An 18474-nucleotide genomic window follows, 5' to 3' on the forward strand; every position below is an offset into this window, starting at 1 on the left:
CCATCTACACCATACTGGCAATTAAATGTTGAAGAACAGTGACTTTCTTCAGTGAAATTTATGTTCTCAGACTATTTTTTGGACATTTACAAGGTCACTAGAGTGTCCAAAAAAATTCGTCAGCGGCTGAACCACCGTCAGCATGCTTAACACGAACGCTCGAGTGCATGCCTTCCACTGACATAAGTGCCGCTGGGCATCATCTGCTGGGTCTGAGACAATGTTAAGGTGCAAGCAGAGCATGATCTGTCTCCAACTGCAACAAACACACCGTGCAGCAAGGCCTCGGACTCAGTGCACAGTGCTAAGGGGCAGTGCAGGATGCACTATCAAGCGTTCATGTTAAGTGCGCTGATGGCGGTACATCACTTGCCACCTAATTTTGACAGCAATAATATTCCACAAATCTTCATCAGAGTAGTGGAGTTGAACCTCAATGTAGCGAACACATCAAAAATTGTGAAATAGCTCAATACAACGAGAATATGCAATATAAAATTTCACCAAACACGCATGCAAAGCAACGCATTTTACTTAAGTCAAAAAACAGGAACTTGGGCGACCATTACAGAAAAGCAGAAAAAGACCTTTTTCGAAAATCTTCCAAGAATTTTAAGGGGCTCGTAGCGACTGCAGATGCCACAAAGAACAGCACCAAATATTGGTTAGGCTGGCTTCCCTACACACCACTGCCAGCATACAGCAGCAGCAGACTAAGTGTCAGCTAGGGCGGTTTCCCACCATTCAGGCAGTGTCACATGGAAAACAAAACTCTAGAAAGTAAGGTACTGCTGTCTTCACCACCTCTGTTACAGCCGACGAGTTGGACAGCTGCTCCACAGGATAGTTACTGCAAGGCTACAGCCATCCATACCACTGCTTCCAGGGCACTGTTTGTGGGTGCAAGAATGCTTGTTGACCACTTGGCTACCAAAGCTGCATGCTGTTATTTCTTTCGTGGCGCTGTTGGCATGTGCAGTATAAAGGCGTGAACCAAGACGCAAACATTTACCTCATCACCACTAGCCACTTGTGCAGTGTGACAAAGCCTGATGTCTGCAGGCACCATTTAGTGCTGAGGAGTTCGATATGTTCATTTTATCTTGAACTGGCGGTACTGCAATAACAGACACTGACAAAAGAACAAGTAGTAGACTGGACGCAGTGTGCAGCATCCCCAGTTCAAGATGCAGATGCACCACCTCGCCAGTTTGCCGCTCTACTCCAGTACGTTCATTTTATTTCCAACCACATTTAGAATTCGATACAAAAATTGCATGCATTAGTAAACAAGAATTTGGAAAAGTTCAATACAGCCAATTATTCGTTATGTTTGTGTTCGGAACATTGAGGTTCGAATGTATAAACAAGAAAGGAGTCATGTGCAATCAATATAACTGCTTTAAAAAAAACAAAAACAGGAGGAACAAAAATATGACACAAACCTGGCTTGCAGAACCTATCAATGGCAGCCTGGCGAAGATTTCCTCGAACCCTCCCATCAATCCGCTCATAAGGGTACCTGAAACAAAGGAAGCCACAATTAAAACTACTATCAAACCAGCAATGGCAGACTGGCTACAGATATCTCACTGTCATACTCAGAGCAAATTGAGAAAGCTTTCACCCATAGTGGTCGTCAAATAATGACACCACTCAGTATTAGCATGGCAAATCATCATAGTAGACAGGTCCCTGAAGAAAAAAGCTCGTTCAACAAACACGTATAAGAAATGCTGACCTTTTGTGAACAAGGTAGTCCTCAAGCAAGTCCAGGCAACGCACCATCTGCGAAAAAACCAGTACTCGATGGCCACCATCTTTAAGCTTAGGAAGTAGCTTGTCCAGCAAAACCAGCTTCCCAGATGCTTGCACCAGAGCATTGAGTGTCATGTCCAAAGAGTCACCGTGCTGGAGCCGGTACTCCTGCAGAATCTGCTCCTCCGCTCCTGCACGCCAGTGTCTCACATCAGCAAACACAGAGAGACAGTGCCCATTCCTTGCTATCCCACTAAACAGCAGCTGCAAGCAAAAGTTTTGCACAAAGAGGCCCCAGACTCACGGTCAACAGGGGCAACTCTCCTTTCAGTTACATGGACACAGGCCAACCACTCTAGACTTGGAGGAGATAGCTCAGATGGTAAAAAAATCGGGCAATTTACAAACACCCTCATGTAAAGCCCTCACCCAAGGGCACTTGAGGTATCTGTAATCTGTATTAAATAAACTCAGCCGAAGGAAGCGACTTAATTTTAATCCTTAGAGGCCAAGTGGCAGAAATACAGTGTTGTGTTGAATCGGTCTTATGGTGAGCAAGCGGTTAAAGCTACCATATGCCAAACACTAGGTCATAAATATGCATATCGAAGACCAAAAGGTTTTAACGGTTAAAGATAATTAGACTGCTTAATATACTGCATTTCTTATCAACATAAAGTGCAAATAAACAAAAGAGTTTTCTCCCAAGAGCAACCTTGCTAGGTTGCAAGGTGCTCGCAAGGAATGCAAAGAAGTTGCATGCAAGCTGTGCAACCAAAATGAAGGCAGCGAAAACCCCTTCAATGAAATATTGTGTCTATATGGCTTTCATTTGACCAGGATCGGCCTTACAAGGTGCAGCTTGTTGTGGACTTCAATGTCCCATTCAGTCCACCATTTGTTTCTTAATTTATTCTCGACAAGCTTTATAGACATTTTAGGGCATTACCCTGCTGCGCTTATGCAGCACACACAACAGCGCTCTCGCTGCCGGTTACACCGACATGGTTGGTACTCAGCATAGACCTTCTTTTAAGGGGAGACGCAGTTCTTGAAATGAACATTTTTATTATTAAAGATACTGTAATAAAATTATGCATGTATGTGTGTTTCTTCTTCTTTGTGTTTTAAAAAATACAATTAGTTTCAGTATACCTTAATTATTTCCCATAATGTAGGAAAATAAAGCCTAATTAGATATTTCATATGGGTCGTTAAAACACCTTCTTTCTACACTTTTTGGTTTCAATTGAAATGGGGCTGTAGTCAGACATGCCATCTGGACCTATGCTAATTACACTGTTGTTGAAGTGCATCGTCATTGGAGGCATTTCGTGGCTGCCGTGGTATATTGAAAGCATATTTTATCGCATTTCCCGACCGAAGTTAGCGTTAATAATTTGAGAATAGGTGCTTGAACGGTCAAACGTTCCGAAAGTGAGCTATGCTCAAAATCAATTTTTTTACCATTTTTGCCTGTTCTAAAGCTCGCATCTCCCCTTAAGCCTTTTGATGTGGCTTTTTTTATACTATAAATGATGGTTCCTATCAAGGGTTCCTCTGCATACATAGTGCATACCACTTTCAGAATACTCAACGAATCAGTGCAGATAATGCTGTTTTCAATGCCCTCGTGTAGTTTTTCTCAAACGCAAAAAAAGACAGCATAGCATTCAGAAGTAAACATTGGTGTGCCCCAAAGTGGTGGGGTTCTTCTAGAAAGAGGAAGTTTGGGCTAATATACGTACTTTGGATTCGAATATATGATATGACGTGCATTATGAAAAGGAGGATTCAAGAAAAGGAACTCTCACTGCATTCGTGCCAATACTGTACCTGCAGAGGCTTGACAGGCCTAGGATGGGTAATGATATGTTATGAATGAAGGTGATAATAAAGTAAGTAAAACATTCATGAAAACAAGAAAAGGTTACGCATAAAAACTTCCAACATTTTCTAGATGCAACTAAGGCATATTTGTGGACTGAAAGCATATTGCGCCTCACAAAAAAAAAAAAAAAATTTATAAACAAGTGGTAATGGTTGTTTTCACTGTACAAATATCCTAACTATGAAACAGTATAAAAAGATTGTTCATACGTAACTTTTCCCGCAAGAAATAATCAATTTTCTTCTCCACCCCTATAATTTTCAGAACTGATAACCAAATGCCCGAAATAAAACCTCTTTGGGAAATGGCCAGACACAACCATACAACCAACAGGAAGATGCTTATGTCATTACACAAGGTTCTCAAAAACAAATCCACACCCATACGAACCTTTGATAAGATAAGGATGAATGCAGCATTTTCGTAGCTCCATCATGGTGTTCATGAGATTCGGGACATTAGTGCCCACACCACCTTTTGTCAAAAAGGCAAAATTGCGTTCCAGAATGGCCCGGTAGTACTTCTTCTGGATGTTAGTCAGCTCCACCTATAAAAAATATTTTCACCAGTAATTAACGGAGAACAGGAACTCTGTCGCAGAGTGAAAATTGAAGGGGCTCTAAAAGGCGCTCTAATAAAGTTGCAGTATGTCAGAGATGTTAAAGCACGCCGCTTCACGAATATTACCCAGCAAGAAATTTTTTAAAGTGCTGTCCAGAAGCTGAGTTATCTTTTGGCAAAATTTCAATTTCAGCTTCTTTGCGCCTTTCCCTTTCCTCTCGTCACTTTTTGCACGCTGGAAGGTTGACGCTCCTCCGCCGGCCCCACCTCTGAAGGCGCAGCTTCCTGAGCCGCCGGAGCTACGCGGCTAACTGGCCACGGCCTTGGTAGCTGCTTGACGTCTGAAAGAATCTAACCAGTAGCCACCTCTCAACATGTATACGCAGATGCGAGCGACGGAGGAGGGTGCGAGCTAGAAAAGGTCGCCAGGAAGGGCTCGTTAACTTTCGCACGCGATTGTGGGTCCTCTGCTGCGTGTAGAAGTGTATTACTTGGCTCAGGTTTTCACGACAACACAGCGCAGTGATTAAGCGAGTTGATATGCATTCCTCGGGAGGTGTTTCAGAGACCCTTTAATGACAGAATTTGCACATAAAAACCAGGCATGCAAAATTTAAGTGCTCCACACCACACCAATGCACCTAGACTGTGCTCAGAATATAACTAGGAGTTGGACTTTCGCTGTTTATTTTCTGAAAATTTGGAAGACTTTTTTAGTGTTTGTTTCAGAACACAATTTACAATTTTTTTTCCAGTGAATATTATTTCCTGCAGATGAATTACTGTTTAATTTTTTTTTTGGCAATATAATGTGGCACTCATGTGCGGTGAAAAGCACACCACACATGCATGCACTTTATGTATCATTAAAGAACAAATCATCTTTAATAATAATAATTGGTTTTTTTTTGGGAAAGGAAATGGCGCAGTATCTGTCTGATATATCGTTGGACACCTGAACCGCGCCATAGGGGAAGGGATAAAGGAGCGAGTGAAAGAAGGAAGGAAGAGGTGCCGTAGTGGAGGGCTCCGGAATAATTTCGACCACCTGGGGATCTTTAATGTGCACTGACATCGCACAGCACACGGGCGCCTTAAGCGTTTTTCCTCCATAAAAACGCAGCCGCCGCGGTCGGGTTCGAACCTGGGAACTCCGGTTCAGTAGTCGAGCGCCCTAACCACTGAGCCACCGCGGCGGGTAACGCAGTTCTGCTCTGATGTCGGTTCGTAGTAGTGGTCTTGTTCCTTCACTCCTGAGACATTAAGCCTACATTGGTGATACGTTTTGTCAAGTTTTTGTGTTTTATATTACATTAACAAAACCAACTTGTTTGCCCTAGATAAAAGCACTGTAAATCAAGTAAAACAAAAACACGCCACCAGAGGCAATGGCTATGTATCTGAGAGCGGCTTTGCGGAATCGATCCGATCGAGCCATTGCACTCTATAAGCGTTCGTTTCGGTCCCAAGGAAGGATGCGTTCGTTTCACATTTAGCAGGCAGTGCGCATCGTCAGGTTGTGGAGGATCTCCGGGCGGTGGCGCCAGACGGCGCCACGTTCCCGTCAACAGCGCGCGCTCCTTGCTCGCCGTGGCCAACCAGTGCGCTAGGAGCGACGGGCGATGGTTGGCGGTAAGCAGTAGCGGTACGCGCCATGCTAAATGTGTCTGATATCTTGCGCAGGCTGTCACACCGTCGCAGTATCTCAGGCTCGAGTTCGGATCCATAAGTAAGGGAACGTCACTGCTCAGTGTTCCCTTCTGCACCGTTGACGTGACGGTGAAGCATCGCTGGGTGAGCTGGACGTTCACATGGTTGTTGTAACCACGCAAACGGCGCTGCCAGCCTTGGCATGAACGAGTTACGGAGAACAGGCAACCATGGAGTGCAAACTTCCGCCACGTGCTAAGATAGGCTGTTTGTATTGGTCGCACTGAGTGTCGTCGTTGGGAGAGTGAAATGGGAATGGGAAGCTGCGCGAAAATAGAGTTGAGGGCAGCATTTTGCTTGCTTGTATTTTGAAATTTCTTCATTGAATAACTCCCGTTCCTAGTCATCGATTCTCGTAATTCTTTTTGAGTCAGCATCTGTGTGACATAAAGAATCCATCTGAAGCGTAACCGGCATCCGTTCAAGTGGTGTTTCGCAGCCCCTTTAAAACTTAAAAAAGTCAAGAATGGTGAACTGCAGTTTCTTTCGCTCGCTAGAAAGCACACACATTTCTAATGGCCTGGAAGGCCACATTGCTGTCAGCACCACTTTGAGTTGCGATGTGCCTGCAGAGGGGGTCCAGAGCCGTGACGGCTTCTCCAAAGCTATGATCTGCCAAGTCCCCGGAATCATGCAGCTCATGCTCCTCATTGTCATCGCAGTCAGCGGCTTCACTTGCGACCGAGTTCGCAACGATCTCGGTGATGCTTTGGCACTCCGACGTCACGACGGCAGCATCCACGGCGACATAGTCGTTGTATGTCACTCCTGTGGCACCCAGTGCATTCATAGCCTCAGTTAGCTCTTGATCACAAGAGGCTGCTTCCGACCCTTCAGCTTCCGTAGCAGTTTCCACTTCCTCGTCCGTGCGAAAGTCATACTACGTGAAGCTGTTGACGCACTTATTGCAGTCCACGCTGAAGCCATTTAGTGCATAGCGTCAAGTACTGGAATGGTTGTAGGCTGCTCTCCATGATCAATGTGCACAAGGCAGTGCTTCCTGATGCACTTCCTGTAGGAATGCTTCAAGTTCTCTACTGCATTTAGTACGTCCAGCTTTTCCTCAAGGGGAAGCGACTTCTGCTTGCGCGACGGCATCTAAGCACGCAAAGATCGCAGTTACAAGTTCGACCATGGCGACCATGGTTCGACATTCACGAGGGGGGGATGGCCATCTAGTGGTGGCCTCTCCAACTCGCGTGCTGCTTCCTGCAGCCAGTTCCGTAGCCAAGTCTGGCCAAGACTCGTCAGAAGTCGAAATTGAGGTTGGTGCGCATTGCCTGGGAGGGTTCAGGGCGCCAGGTTGCCACGTATCATGCAGGAACGTTTTCACAGCTACCACACAACAGCGGGGTTCCCAATACATTGAATCCTATGGGAGCTATGCCGGGACCGGATGAAAATGACGTAACAGCCGGGAAAACGCAGTAGTGAGAAACGTAACAGCGGGGTTTTACTGTAGTAGAACAGCAGCACCTCTAATACACAGAGCATGCCTTTAGTTCATGTACACTTTAGTCGATATTCAAATGATCAACAAGCTCGATAAATTCACTACCAGAGGAATGTACTATACAGTTGTCTGATGTGTCAATAGCAATGTGTAAGAGCATAGCTGCTTCTCCTCTTTCCTTCTCACGAGTTCACGACCAGAGGTCAGGGAATGGCCGGGAACAGACTCTACACTCACCTCATACGACGGGCTGCGTGTGTTGCAGCATACTAGTGCAGAAATAAGCCGCGGCCGCATCACATGTGTCAGTATCGGAGACGTGAAATGTGGAGCAGACAAGTACACTACGGACGACTCAGACTCAATACAAGCTAATACTTGCAGACATGGTGAAAACATGGCACTGACTCACAAAGTGTATTTGGACCATTTCTCGGGTTCCGCCGAGCCCAAAATATCAGTCCAAGACTGTAGAGGGTTCAATCCTGATAATACATCAGCCTTACCATAAGTGGTCACTCTACAAAAAGTTACGATACCCGCCAGAAAAAAAATTAAGTAAGTAAAAAGTGATTACATTACCTCAACAATGGTTTCTTCCTTAGGTGCCAGGCTCTTTTCAACATCCTCTTTGAGACGCCGTAGCATCATGGGCTTCAACAACTGGAAAAAGAAAGGCAATCAACATTAACACTACTGGTGGGAAGCTATTTAATGGCAGCACAAGTCAAATGGCGATGAGGCACACACCGCTTTGAGCTTGTCGACCTGCCCTTCAGTCTTCAGGTCGCCAAACTCTTCCATGAACGTCTCAGTGGAGCTGAAACGGCTAGGCTCTAAGAAATTCAGCAGGCTGAACAACTCCTCCACATTGTTCTGCAGTGGAGTCCCAGTCAGCAAAACACTGTGCTCCTGTAATAAAGACACAAAGTTTAACTTCAAAAAATTTACAAAGCACCTTCGATTATTTATGAAGTACCAAGAAAACAATACTAAACAATCATAGCAAACATGAGCAAAAAAGAGCAGGGTTGTCTATAGCATTCGAGCAGTTTTCTGTGCAGCAAGGAAGAGAAAGTTTGAAGCATGCACAAAAGAAAAGCCTGTGCTAAACTGCAGCAAGCGCCAAAGGGACGAGCACCACGCTGCTGACAAAGCAGCTACACTACGACTTTGTGTTAAATCACACGAATGCTCTAGAGGCGCCTGCTCCCATCTGTACTTAAGCTAGCTATTCACAGAGTGAAAACTTCAAGAACTCATTGTTCTTCCAATGAGCTCAATTCGTTATCTCCCAAAATTCGTGACATGTGGGCTCAGCATACATACTGGAGTCATGCAGAACGAGCTTTATTATGTAGATATGAACGAGTCACACGTTTTGGCAAACCATCATACATTTTCGCATTACTGCCCCTTGTTCCTTGGCTAGAAAGCGGCTGAAGCAGTGAATGTACAGAAATCGAAAGGACCATTGGAAAAGAGGAACTCAAACTGGGCTCCATGGGTTGAACACTTTGGTTCTTTGGAGTGCTTTTAGGGATACATGAACACAAAACCATGCATGCCTCAACCCCCAATTTTCTTTCACCCATTATATCTTTGGGTTAATCATACTCCAATTGTTTAAAGCAGACTGTTTCACTATGCAACCAGTCATTGTAATTGAATTTGGGCGATTTTTTGGGGGCCTTGCGTATGTGAGCTCGTTTTTTGCATGCATGTCAGGCACCAAGGGACGGAAGCCAAGCCAAGTTACGTGACTGTAGACTATGTTTATTCGTGGCAAAAATGCCAGCTAGCTATGAAATTTTCACATACAAATTTTACACTTTACAGCACAGCTCTTAGGAACCAGTTCCTGCATTAAGCGTCGCCGTCCGCCTTGGTGTAAACGAGGGCAGAGCGCAGCGAAGGAGGAAAGAGAGCAATAGTGAAGAGAGCATAAGGAGGAAAGCGGAAGAAGAGGGAACAGCAGCAGCGCGAAGAGTAGAGAAGAGCAACAGGTGCTGTCATCTGCTCTGAGACGATGTCACCGATATGGAATGCGTTGCTTGACAGAGATGACACCACTATGGGGTGGTTGGCAACTATGGAGCTTGCACCAAGTGCCGCCGGCCCTCTCCGATAACAGCGGTAGCAAAAACAACAGGAGGAGGAAAGCGGAGGAGGAGGGAATGGCGGCAGTGTGAAAAGCAGAGAAGAGTAGCGCGTTAGTCATTCGCCCGAGGCAAAGCTCAGCAGAACACAACAAAGCTCAGCAGAACACTACTTTGGCACTGTGTTTTCTCTATGCAGTCGCCTACGATTCAGTACCACAGCAGCCCCGCTCAAAAATCACATTACCAAGATGCATAATCATCGGCTAATATTTTTGCCTATATGGTGCACCGCTTTTCTCAAGCAAAATTCTTTGCTGAGCACAGTGATCGGCAATCACTTCAGGAAGAAGCACTCCCTCAAGGCTGCTCTCAGAAAACAAACCCTTGTTTAAAACTACTTCAGCACAAGAAGTGGTTGCTTTCTATTGGAGCGCCAGTCATTACACAAAATTTACGTGTTTGCTGCATAACTGAGTAATGGCAATAAAGATAAGGACTGGCTGCAGGATAGTTTGTTCCAGTGAGAACAATCCTTAGCAGGGTGTTGCTGCAATAATAGTCATTGAAACATTTATTTGTGCCTCCCATACAACTGTTAGTCCCTGAACACTAACCAGACTGCATGGAAGTGCTCTATGTCTTCTCTTGAGTGCAGGCCGGAAAATTTACTAAATGTGCTACACTGAGACACATTCTTTTCTGCAACATCTAGCTTCAACGGAGTTGCCAGACAAACTTCCTGCATCATACGACAGAACGACATGATTGCCCTCTTCACTGAAGCAATGTGTGTCAGTGAACTCATGAGAGTTTTTTAAAAAACGTGGGCCACTGACAATGTTGCAATGAGTGGCCATAATGCAATTCGCATCTGTTGGCTCTATGGTTTCCTCTGGTAGCAAGAAAGAAAAAAATATGCGTGTAGGAAAAGTCCTTGAAAAATGGTGCTACCAAAAAAAACAAGACCGAGCCAGGAGGATAAATGAGCTCAAAGAGCTTGGTGCGCGATCTGCCTGAAATATGACCAGAATACCCAGTCTCCGATGTCAGGCGGACCCCAATACATCACCTCAAAGGGCTATTTTATTTTTCTTGTATATCATTATGACGACCAATATGACAAATATTTTACTACAAATTATGCCAGAGACCCAGCACCTACGGTGTTTATTAAAGCACATGCTTCGCACGCTGAACAAAATGGAAGGACTCACAAGATTAAGCATCCGAAGTCCCTCCAGAAGCTTGCAGTTTCTGTTCTTCAGTCTGTGGGCCTCATCAATCACACAAGCACGCCAAGGCAGCGCTTGCAGCTCCATGCAGTCACTGAGCACTATCTCGAATGTCGTAATCATCACTTGGAACTTGAACACGTCAGTAATACGCTGCCCATTTTCATCCTTGTAGTACATTTCGTACTCCTGAATCATGTTGCGACTTGCTGACCTGGGGTGAGAATGGACAATTCTTTTCACACCTGTTTCATGCATATAAATATGTCAAACAGAACAGAACTCAAGGATTTCCATCTTCCTCCTCAAGCTGCACTTTATGGGGTCTGAAGCATTTTTTGAATTCAGTAAATACACCACCACAGATTTGTTGAATTTGAAACTTCCAGATCCTCTCTGCATTTCAGCTGCAGAAAAAGCTCTCCAAATGGGATGACACAGGCTTTGAACATGGTTTTCTCTACCACCCACCCCTATCACTACCACTGTCACTAGCAACATTTCCATTAACTGCAACACTTGCTTGAAGGAAGTCGAAAATTGTCCAAGTCGAATTTTCCACAAACAACATCAATATATTATTGTTAGAACATCACCCGACTATAGTTCCCAATATATGAATTTCTGAATAGTCTCCATGCAGTGGTAGTGGCCCCAGTGCATCAGAGCCCACGGTAGCATTCAACATGCCAAAGCCTTTTGAAGTAATTTAGTGCATGTCTCCATATTACCAACACAGCACCTGGGCTTTTACATAGTAGTCCTACCAGCATCAACGAACCTCGTACATTCTTTGCTTTCTTTTTCCTATGTGCACCTTGGCCGATTATTAAATATATTGAAAAAAAATTACTGAAAAAAATTCAACTAGAAGAAACCATCAACCAGCACTGCAAGGGGAGATGTACCAGCGGAACGAATTTTACTCGCATAGCTTCAGGCAAATTTCATGTGAGAGTAGAAAAGCACAAAGGTATTTTCAACAAATGCACTTCCATACAAAGGCCTTGCCGACATTTCTACAAATCTTCAAAACTGACAAAATCTAGCTTTGCATATATTTATTATAGATACCTCAAGGGCCCTTGAGGGCTTTACATGAGGGGTAGAACTACATGTCACCTTTCACACATCCTTTTCTTTTTTTTTGTGGCAGGTTTCACGTCCCAAAGCCATTCAGGCTATGGGGGACGCCGTAGTGAAGACCTCCGGAAATTTCAACCACCTGGGGTTCTTTAACGTGCACTGACATCACACAGTACACGGGCCTCTAGAATTTCGATGGAATTTCGCCTCCATCGAAATTCGACCGCCGCGGCTGGGATCAAACCCGCGTCTTTTGGCTCAGCAGCCGAGCGCCATAACCACTGAGCCACCGCGGCAGCTACAAGTCCTTCTAATGTCCAGTTTCCTTAAAAGGACACTAAGGGCAAGACTATTCAACTAATGTTCTCAGTAAAAATTGATTATCTCGCTCTTTCTGGCTACGTTGACGTTTGTCAGGCAGTACTTGCAGCTAATACTCAGTCCAGCGGGTCACAGATTTCAAAAGTGCTATTTCTGACAAATTTATTTATCCGTGATTTTTCAGCTCTCCTTAACACTTTCGGGATTGTCGAAATAGCAGGCAATTCTGAGTGGTCATGGAAAATTGTTGTTAAATGGAGAATTAGGCACTCCTGCTGTATCATATACCAAAATGTGGCTATTTAGACGCTCTTTCAAAAACACATATAAAAATTGTTTGCTGAAACATTATACATGACATGAAAAAAAAATTTCATTGTGAACTTGCTAAAAACAGTGAACTTGCTAAAAACAGTTTAAAACTGAGATCCTGAATATTAAGATACACCACAATAAAAATATTTTTGGATATACAAAGTATGCCACATTGCCTCTTTTCTCAGTAGCGAAAATCTGACATGCGTATATGTTTCAAATTGTGGTGTTCTTCGGCAGCAGTTGTCATCACCCAGCTCCCACGGCTAAGGGGGCATTACCTACGGCTCTTGTGCCACTCAAGGAAACAGTCCTGGGCAGCGGTAAAACAGACGAACTTTGCAGACATTGCAAAAAAAAAAAAAAACCTTCGTTTTGAGCTTGCTCTTCCGCTCATAGCACTGCTTACAGATTTTTGTGTTTTTGAACTTTTGTGGTTTATGGTCAGCATGTTTAGCGAGCTGCTTTGTCATCAAGATTGAAAATCTGCTGAAGGAACTTTTTTCTGAAAGCTAAGTGACCATTATAGGAATGAAACAGCGCGACTAAAACGAAGGGCCAGAAAAAGAGATACACGGACACGCGCGCTCCTTTGTTTTAGTTGCGCTGTTTCGTTCCTATAAGATGCAACACCAATCGCCCACTATACTATGTTGCTAAGTGATCAAACCCGGCTTTATACGAGCTCAGTAATATCAGGGTGTGATGCACGGTGAGCATGAAAGAGAATAAAACCGTTAATGCAGGCAACATCAATGATTTAAAAGAAGAGGGTCTTCCACCAGTGCACACTTCGCATTAGCACATTATAATAACCTCCTGAGCATCCAGCAATTACGAAGTTTTCGGTTCATCTGAACTTGCAGCTAAACTTATCTAAGAAAATGGCGAATGGCACTCGTAATTATAGTATCTCGTACTTTCCACATAATTAATCTGTTCTTCCCACATAGAATCGACAAGAATGCACGCACGGTGATGCTGCACCTTGCAAAACACCATTGTGTTGACAACCATCACGAGCCACCACAGTGCGGCGCAGCCCCAGCTCTTTCACAGATCACAAAACAACACGTACCACATCCACAGCACGTCCCTGCATTGTGCCACAACATGCTACACAACTGGCCGTAAATGCACCAGCAAAGAAAGTGAAAGTGCTTAGCATATTTACTCACATAATTTGCGCCCTCGTGTAATTTATGCACCTCTAATTTTTAGCAGGGTTTTAAAAAAAAAACTGCTCGCATATTTTTCACTCCCTGCTGCGCCAGACCACAAGCATGCAAGCGGGTACGCACAGGACAGGCTTGGGAAGGTCGACATGGCAGCCATGTCACTGTCTGCGAAAACTTCAAGTGGCAAGGGGACGAATTGCGCACCGTTTACTTGGATTTTTGACGCTGGCGGTCGCTGTCCCGGACGAGCAGTTGCAAGAGCAAACCTCCAGTAGCCTCTGGTGTGCACCGGACTCCGAAACTACCGAGCAGTTTGCTGTTTAGCTTGCCACTAGTCAGCCGCATTGCACCCAAGAGCGCCACCTTATTGCCTTTTCGTACCTTAATTTGCCCGTGACTGCTGGAGCTACAATTATATCGTTGAGCATTTACTGCTTTAAGCTGCACATGTGTCATCATACCATCCCGGGGGGGGGAGTCTTCATATTTTCATACCCGTATTTATTTATTTGAATCTAGGCCGACAGTATTTTTAAAAACACAAGATAAGAAACTCTTAGGTTGGCTTAGAGTTGAGGGTTTTATTGTATTAATAAAATACAATGACAACGCATGCCAACAGAAGACTGCACTGAAGCTAGAAGACTAACTGTAGCTTACGACGATAAAAGCACACAACAGCACTGGCTGCCATTCTGACCTCCTTTCCTCTTCATGTGGTGGCGTAGGAACATGACAAGTCAGTGACGACGACGAGGATGATTGAGAGGATGCATGTTCGTGGAAATAAATGCCGTTTGCAGCTGTTACTGCTGTCATTCTTCATTGTTTTTGGGCTGGCTTACATTCGAGGAAAGTTTTCTTTTTAATTTGTCCTTCTTGGGTGTCTGCTTAGAATCGAGGCCGGCCTAGATTCGTGTAAATACAGTAACATGGGACAAGGCAGGAGGGGGTATGAGTCATATTTGGTGTAAACTTCTTTCTGGCCAGCGAGGAGCGAGAGTTCAAGGTTGGATGTATAGGCAGCAATATATGGCTTTGTAGTTTTTTAGGGCATGTTCACAAAACCTTCACGTAATTTGTGCACCCCATTTTTTGAAGTCTTAATTTAAAGAAAAAAAAGTGCGCAAATTACACCAGTAAATACACGGAACGTATGCAAACAGCTTGCAGGCAGCAGCGGAACGGGTGAGGCTGTGGCACGCATGCAATGTTTCACAGCCATCACTTGTATGTTACAAAATTTTCACCTACTAGAACTCAGAAACTAAGTAATTAACTAAGTAAACTAAGTAAGGCGTCCACTGACCCAAGGAGCCAGTTATGCGCCATTCCTTTCCTCACACACAACCGCATCTAAACCTCCCACTGGTTTTGAGAAAAGGCGCATAACTGCCTGAATTTGTAAGTGGATTCCCCCAAACTACTCACAGTGCAACTGAGGTGTCCACTGACCCAGTCAGCCAGCTGCACTTGCAACTAGGAGGCTTCACATACACAGGCACACACTGCTAAAACCCGGGGAGTGTGGGTAGAAATGCTTTCGCACTAAAAATGGGAGGTTTCAATAGTCACACACTACACACACACACAAACCTGATGCAGATAATTCATCCATCAATCATACATCTAAGTGCACTGCCAATGCGCACTGGTGTTCAATATAAGACGAAGGAGCAGTCTGTCATCTTAATGTAGAATAACAGATACTGCAAAATTATGCACCATTAAAAAACCATCTTCAAATTCATGAGCAAGAACAAACACTTACGACCCATGGTAGGTGATCACATTTAGATCAGTCCAGGTTTCAAACTCTCTCTGCCAGTTGCCAATAGTCGAAAGCGGAGCAATTACCAGAAATGGTCCATTGATACCATATCTCACTATCTCATTGATGAAAGTCAATGACTGAATGGTCTTCCCTAAGCCCATTTCATCAGCCAGAATGCAGTTTTGCCTGCAATCAAGAATAAAAAACATCAGACACAAAAGCCCACCACCACTCAGGTGCACCTGCCCATATACACACATTTTCCACACGTATGCACACACACATATATATAAGTAGCTTGCACTGATAGACGTGCCTGGGAGAACTTAGGGAATAAAGAGGTCACAACTTTGTAGCTCTCTTTGATTAACTACTAACAGCTTCGGTCGGTGGTCCGAGTGAAACTGTTTAAATAAAGATGTCCAAAGTTGTGACCTCTTTATTCCCCACGTGTCCGTATATATATATTATATATACATGTATATATAAATGTACACATACATGTGTACACACACACATTATTCTACGAGTGTGTTCAGATAAGAACAGTAATCGGGGTACAATGAAAATTTGTTTTCAACTAAGTTTTTGTATGTGATGGGCAAATGTGTCAACATAACGGTATGGACCTTGGCTTTGAATGAAACCGTTTTCGTGGGAAAAAAATAATATATCACAAGAGGTGCAAAACATCGCTTTTGTGATTTTGCAAAATCACATGTTTGGATGCCCGTAGAATGAAAATTAAAATTTTGTGGAATCTGAATATTTTTCCAGTAAATACATGCAAACTCTTCTCTTGGTAGCAATGCTAAAATATGTTTTGGCTCTTATAATTTCGCAGAATAAAAATCTCAAACCGCATAAAAAGTTATATGCGCCAAGAAGGGCACTTATAAGGGCAATAAGGCTGAATTTTTTTTTTGTCACCATATATCAATCTTTCCTACTACCTCCCGAGAAAAGTCGTACTTCTAAACTGGTAATTTATTTTTGTTAGATGTTGAAATCTTCTGGAATTCAAAAATTTCTAACAATGGCCAACTGATATTTTTAAAAAATCATTGCAATATCTTTAAAATTTCTCTGAAAAACCTTTAGCACCTGTTAATTCTGTTAGCACTAAAGTGTTACATTAAATAGTTTTAAATTATAAAATTACATGCCTAATGCAGACCATATTTCGGTCAGTTACTGTTACTGGATATTGTACATTAACAAATGTAATGCCAAGTGACAGACTTCTGGTTTGGTTTATGGGTGTTTAAAATCCCAAAGCGACTCGGGCTATGAGGGACGCCGTAGTAAAGGGCTCCAGAAATTTCGACTACCTGGAGTTCTTTAATATGCCATGACATCGCACAGTACACAAGCCTCTAGAATTTCGTCTCCATCGAAATTCGACCACCGCGGCCGGGATCGAGCCCACGTCTTTCGGGCCAGCAGCTGAGCACCATAACCGCTCAGCCACTGCGGCAGCTTACTGAATTGAGCACATGTGGTTGCATTTCAGTTAGCACAATGGCACAATCTCAGAAAATACCTTGGAAGCATGTTCTTAATTCGGCAGCGTTAAGGCTCCCATTCTGCAGGAAATCCGGCGTCATCTGCATCGGCGTTGAGCGAAAAATCCTTGGGGAAGCAATCTAGGTGGGCCACCTAGGTCATGTGACCTTGTGGCACAATCACAACCTGCCCACCGGGTTGTGAGCAAACTGCCCACAGTGGCAGGTAGCAGTAAATTATTGATTGGCCACACGAGGATGCTCGGGAAGAGCAACCTTGGTCACATTAACCCCACTGGTGGCAGCATCTGCCATCTTAGGACATTGGTACATCGTTTTACCGCTGCACCACTGCTTCAGGAGTGGTATGAGAACTTCCACGGAACTATGAATGTTGAATAGAAAATCACCAATTTCGCATACATGGGCATTAACCAATTAACGCTATCACGTCATAACCTTAAGCCATAATTTAAAGGCGCGTTTATACTATGACTTCCTCGGCGCACGGGCGAGCGCTGGTGGTGGTCAGTCACGTCAGGCTGGCGACGCCACGCCAGGCAAGAATTCGGCCCTCCTACAGTCCAACTACTCCGACGCAGCGCAGCGGCTGCACCAGGAGTAGCGCATGCGCATAACGTTCGACGCGCCATCTCTCGTAGACTTGCGAAGCAGCGCCGGCCCGACGATAGGCGGAACCGGTCTGGCCGGCCGGCGGTGGCTGGAGCGCTCGGGGCGAAATAGAGACATGCTCCAAGTCTCCACCAGTGCGGTCATAGTGCGCCGAAGCCGCTGAATGCGTCGGCGGTCAAACGCATTTGGAGTATAGAGGGTCTCGCTTTGCCCAAAGTGACGTCACCGTGCCACGTGCGCAGTATGTCAGAGTATAAACGCGCGCCTTAAGTGCCGGCTCCAATTTTTGTTCCTTACTTTTATTATTAAGTCATAACATGACTAAGTCTGCTTCTTCATATGGCTTCTAGAGGTCTAGCTAATGCAAGTCAGAATTTCGCTGCACTTCAAAGATGTTTTCAGATACTTTGGCTAGGGATCAGGCTTGTAAAATGCTTAGCTCAAAGTTTGGACCCCTTTACCCACTTTATTAAAACTTAGACCAAAGGTGCGTGAACTGATGTAACTGTGCTTTGTACTTCTAGTACTCCAAAATGTGCCAGGAAACCCTCTTAACCCCAGAAATACGAAGATTCTCTGCATATGTCGGCAAGCTAGGGGTACATGCGACCTCGGGAAGTGCAAGGGTTGCTGGTACGATTCGACTTTTGCCACAAATTCAGCGGTAAGACTGAAAAGCTAGCGGCAACATGAGTCGAACGAGATAAATAAATAGCTCCCACTTCTTGCTACCAAAAAAAACTTTTAATGAAGACCATAGACCACAGAACTGTTCCCCAAAGCTACGGAAAATCTATTCCAGCAGGATCTATACATAAAGGAAGGCAGAGCTACAAGCAGAAAATGTTGTTTCGCATTTCCATTTTGATGATTATTCAACGTAAGGGTTTTCAAATGCAGTAATAGCACACATTTGGCAAAAAAAAAAAATAAAGTTCATTTTTCACATGCACTG

The 18474-nt window shown here is 44.2% G+C and overlaps 1 protein-coding gene and 1 non-coding gene across 6 annotated transcripts in view; both read right to left on the reverse strand.

Annotated features, from left to right (window-relative positions):
- The window catches only part of kis (chromodomain helicase DNA binding protein kismet), a 162878-nt gene that overhangs the window by 93879 nt on the left and 50525 nt on the right, over window positions 1–18474 (reverse strand). For all 5 annotated transcript variants that reach the window (XM_077646309.1, XM_077646307.1, XM_077646308.1 and 2 more), the window contains exons 10-16: window positions 15379–15567; window positions 10690–10921; window positions 8124–8285; window positions 7956–8036; window positions 4040–4196; window positions 1742–1949; window positions 1446–1522 (exon numbers count right to left, since the gene is read on the reverse strand). In XM_077646309.1, the coding sequence (XP_077502435.1) occupies window positions 1446–1522; window positions 1742–1949; window positions 4040–4196; window positions 7956–8036; window positions 8124–8285; window positions 10690–10921; window positions 15379–15567 (1106 nt within the window). The remainder of the gene's footprint in view (window positions 1–1445; window positions 1523–1741; window positions 1950–4039; window positions 4197–7955; window positions 8037–8123; window positions 8286–10689; window positions 10922–15378; window positions 15568–18474) is intronic.
- On the reverse strand, window positions 1597–1687 carry LOC144116865 (small nucleolar RNA U6-53/MBII-28). The gene has a single exon (XR_013311985.1). It is a non-coding gene; the product is annotated as a small nucleolar RNA U6-53/MBII-28 (small nucleolar RNA).

The sequence above is a fragment of the Amblyomma americanum genome, chromosome 1, assembly GCF_052857255.1.
Source record: "Amblyomma americanum isolate KBUSLIRL-KWMA chromosome 1, ASM5285725v1, whole genome shotgun sequence".
Lineage (NCBI taxonomy): Eukaryota > Metazoa > Arthropoda > Arachnida > Ixodida > Ixodidae > Amblyomma > Amblyomma americanum.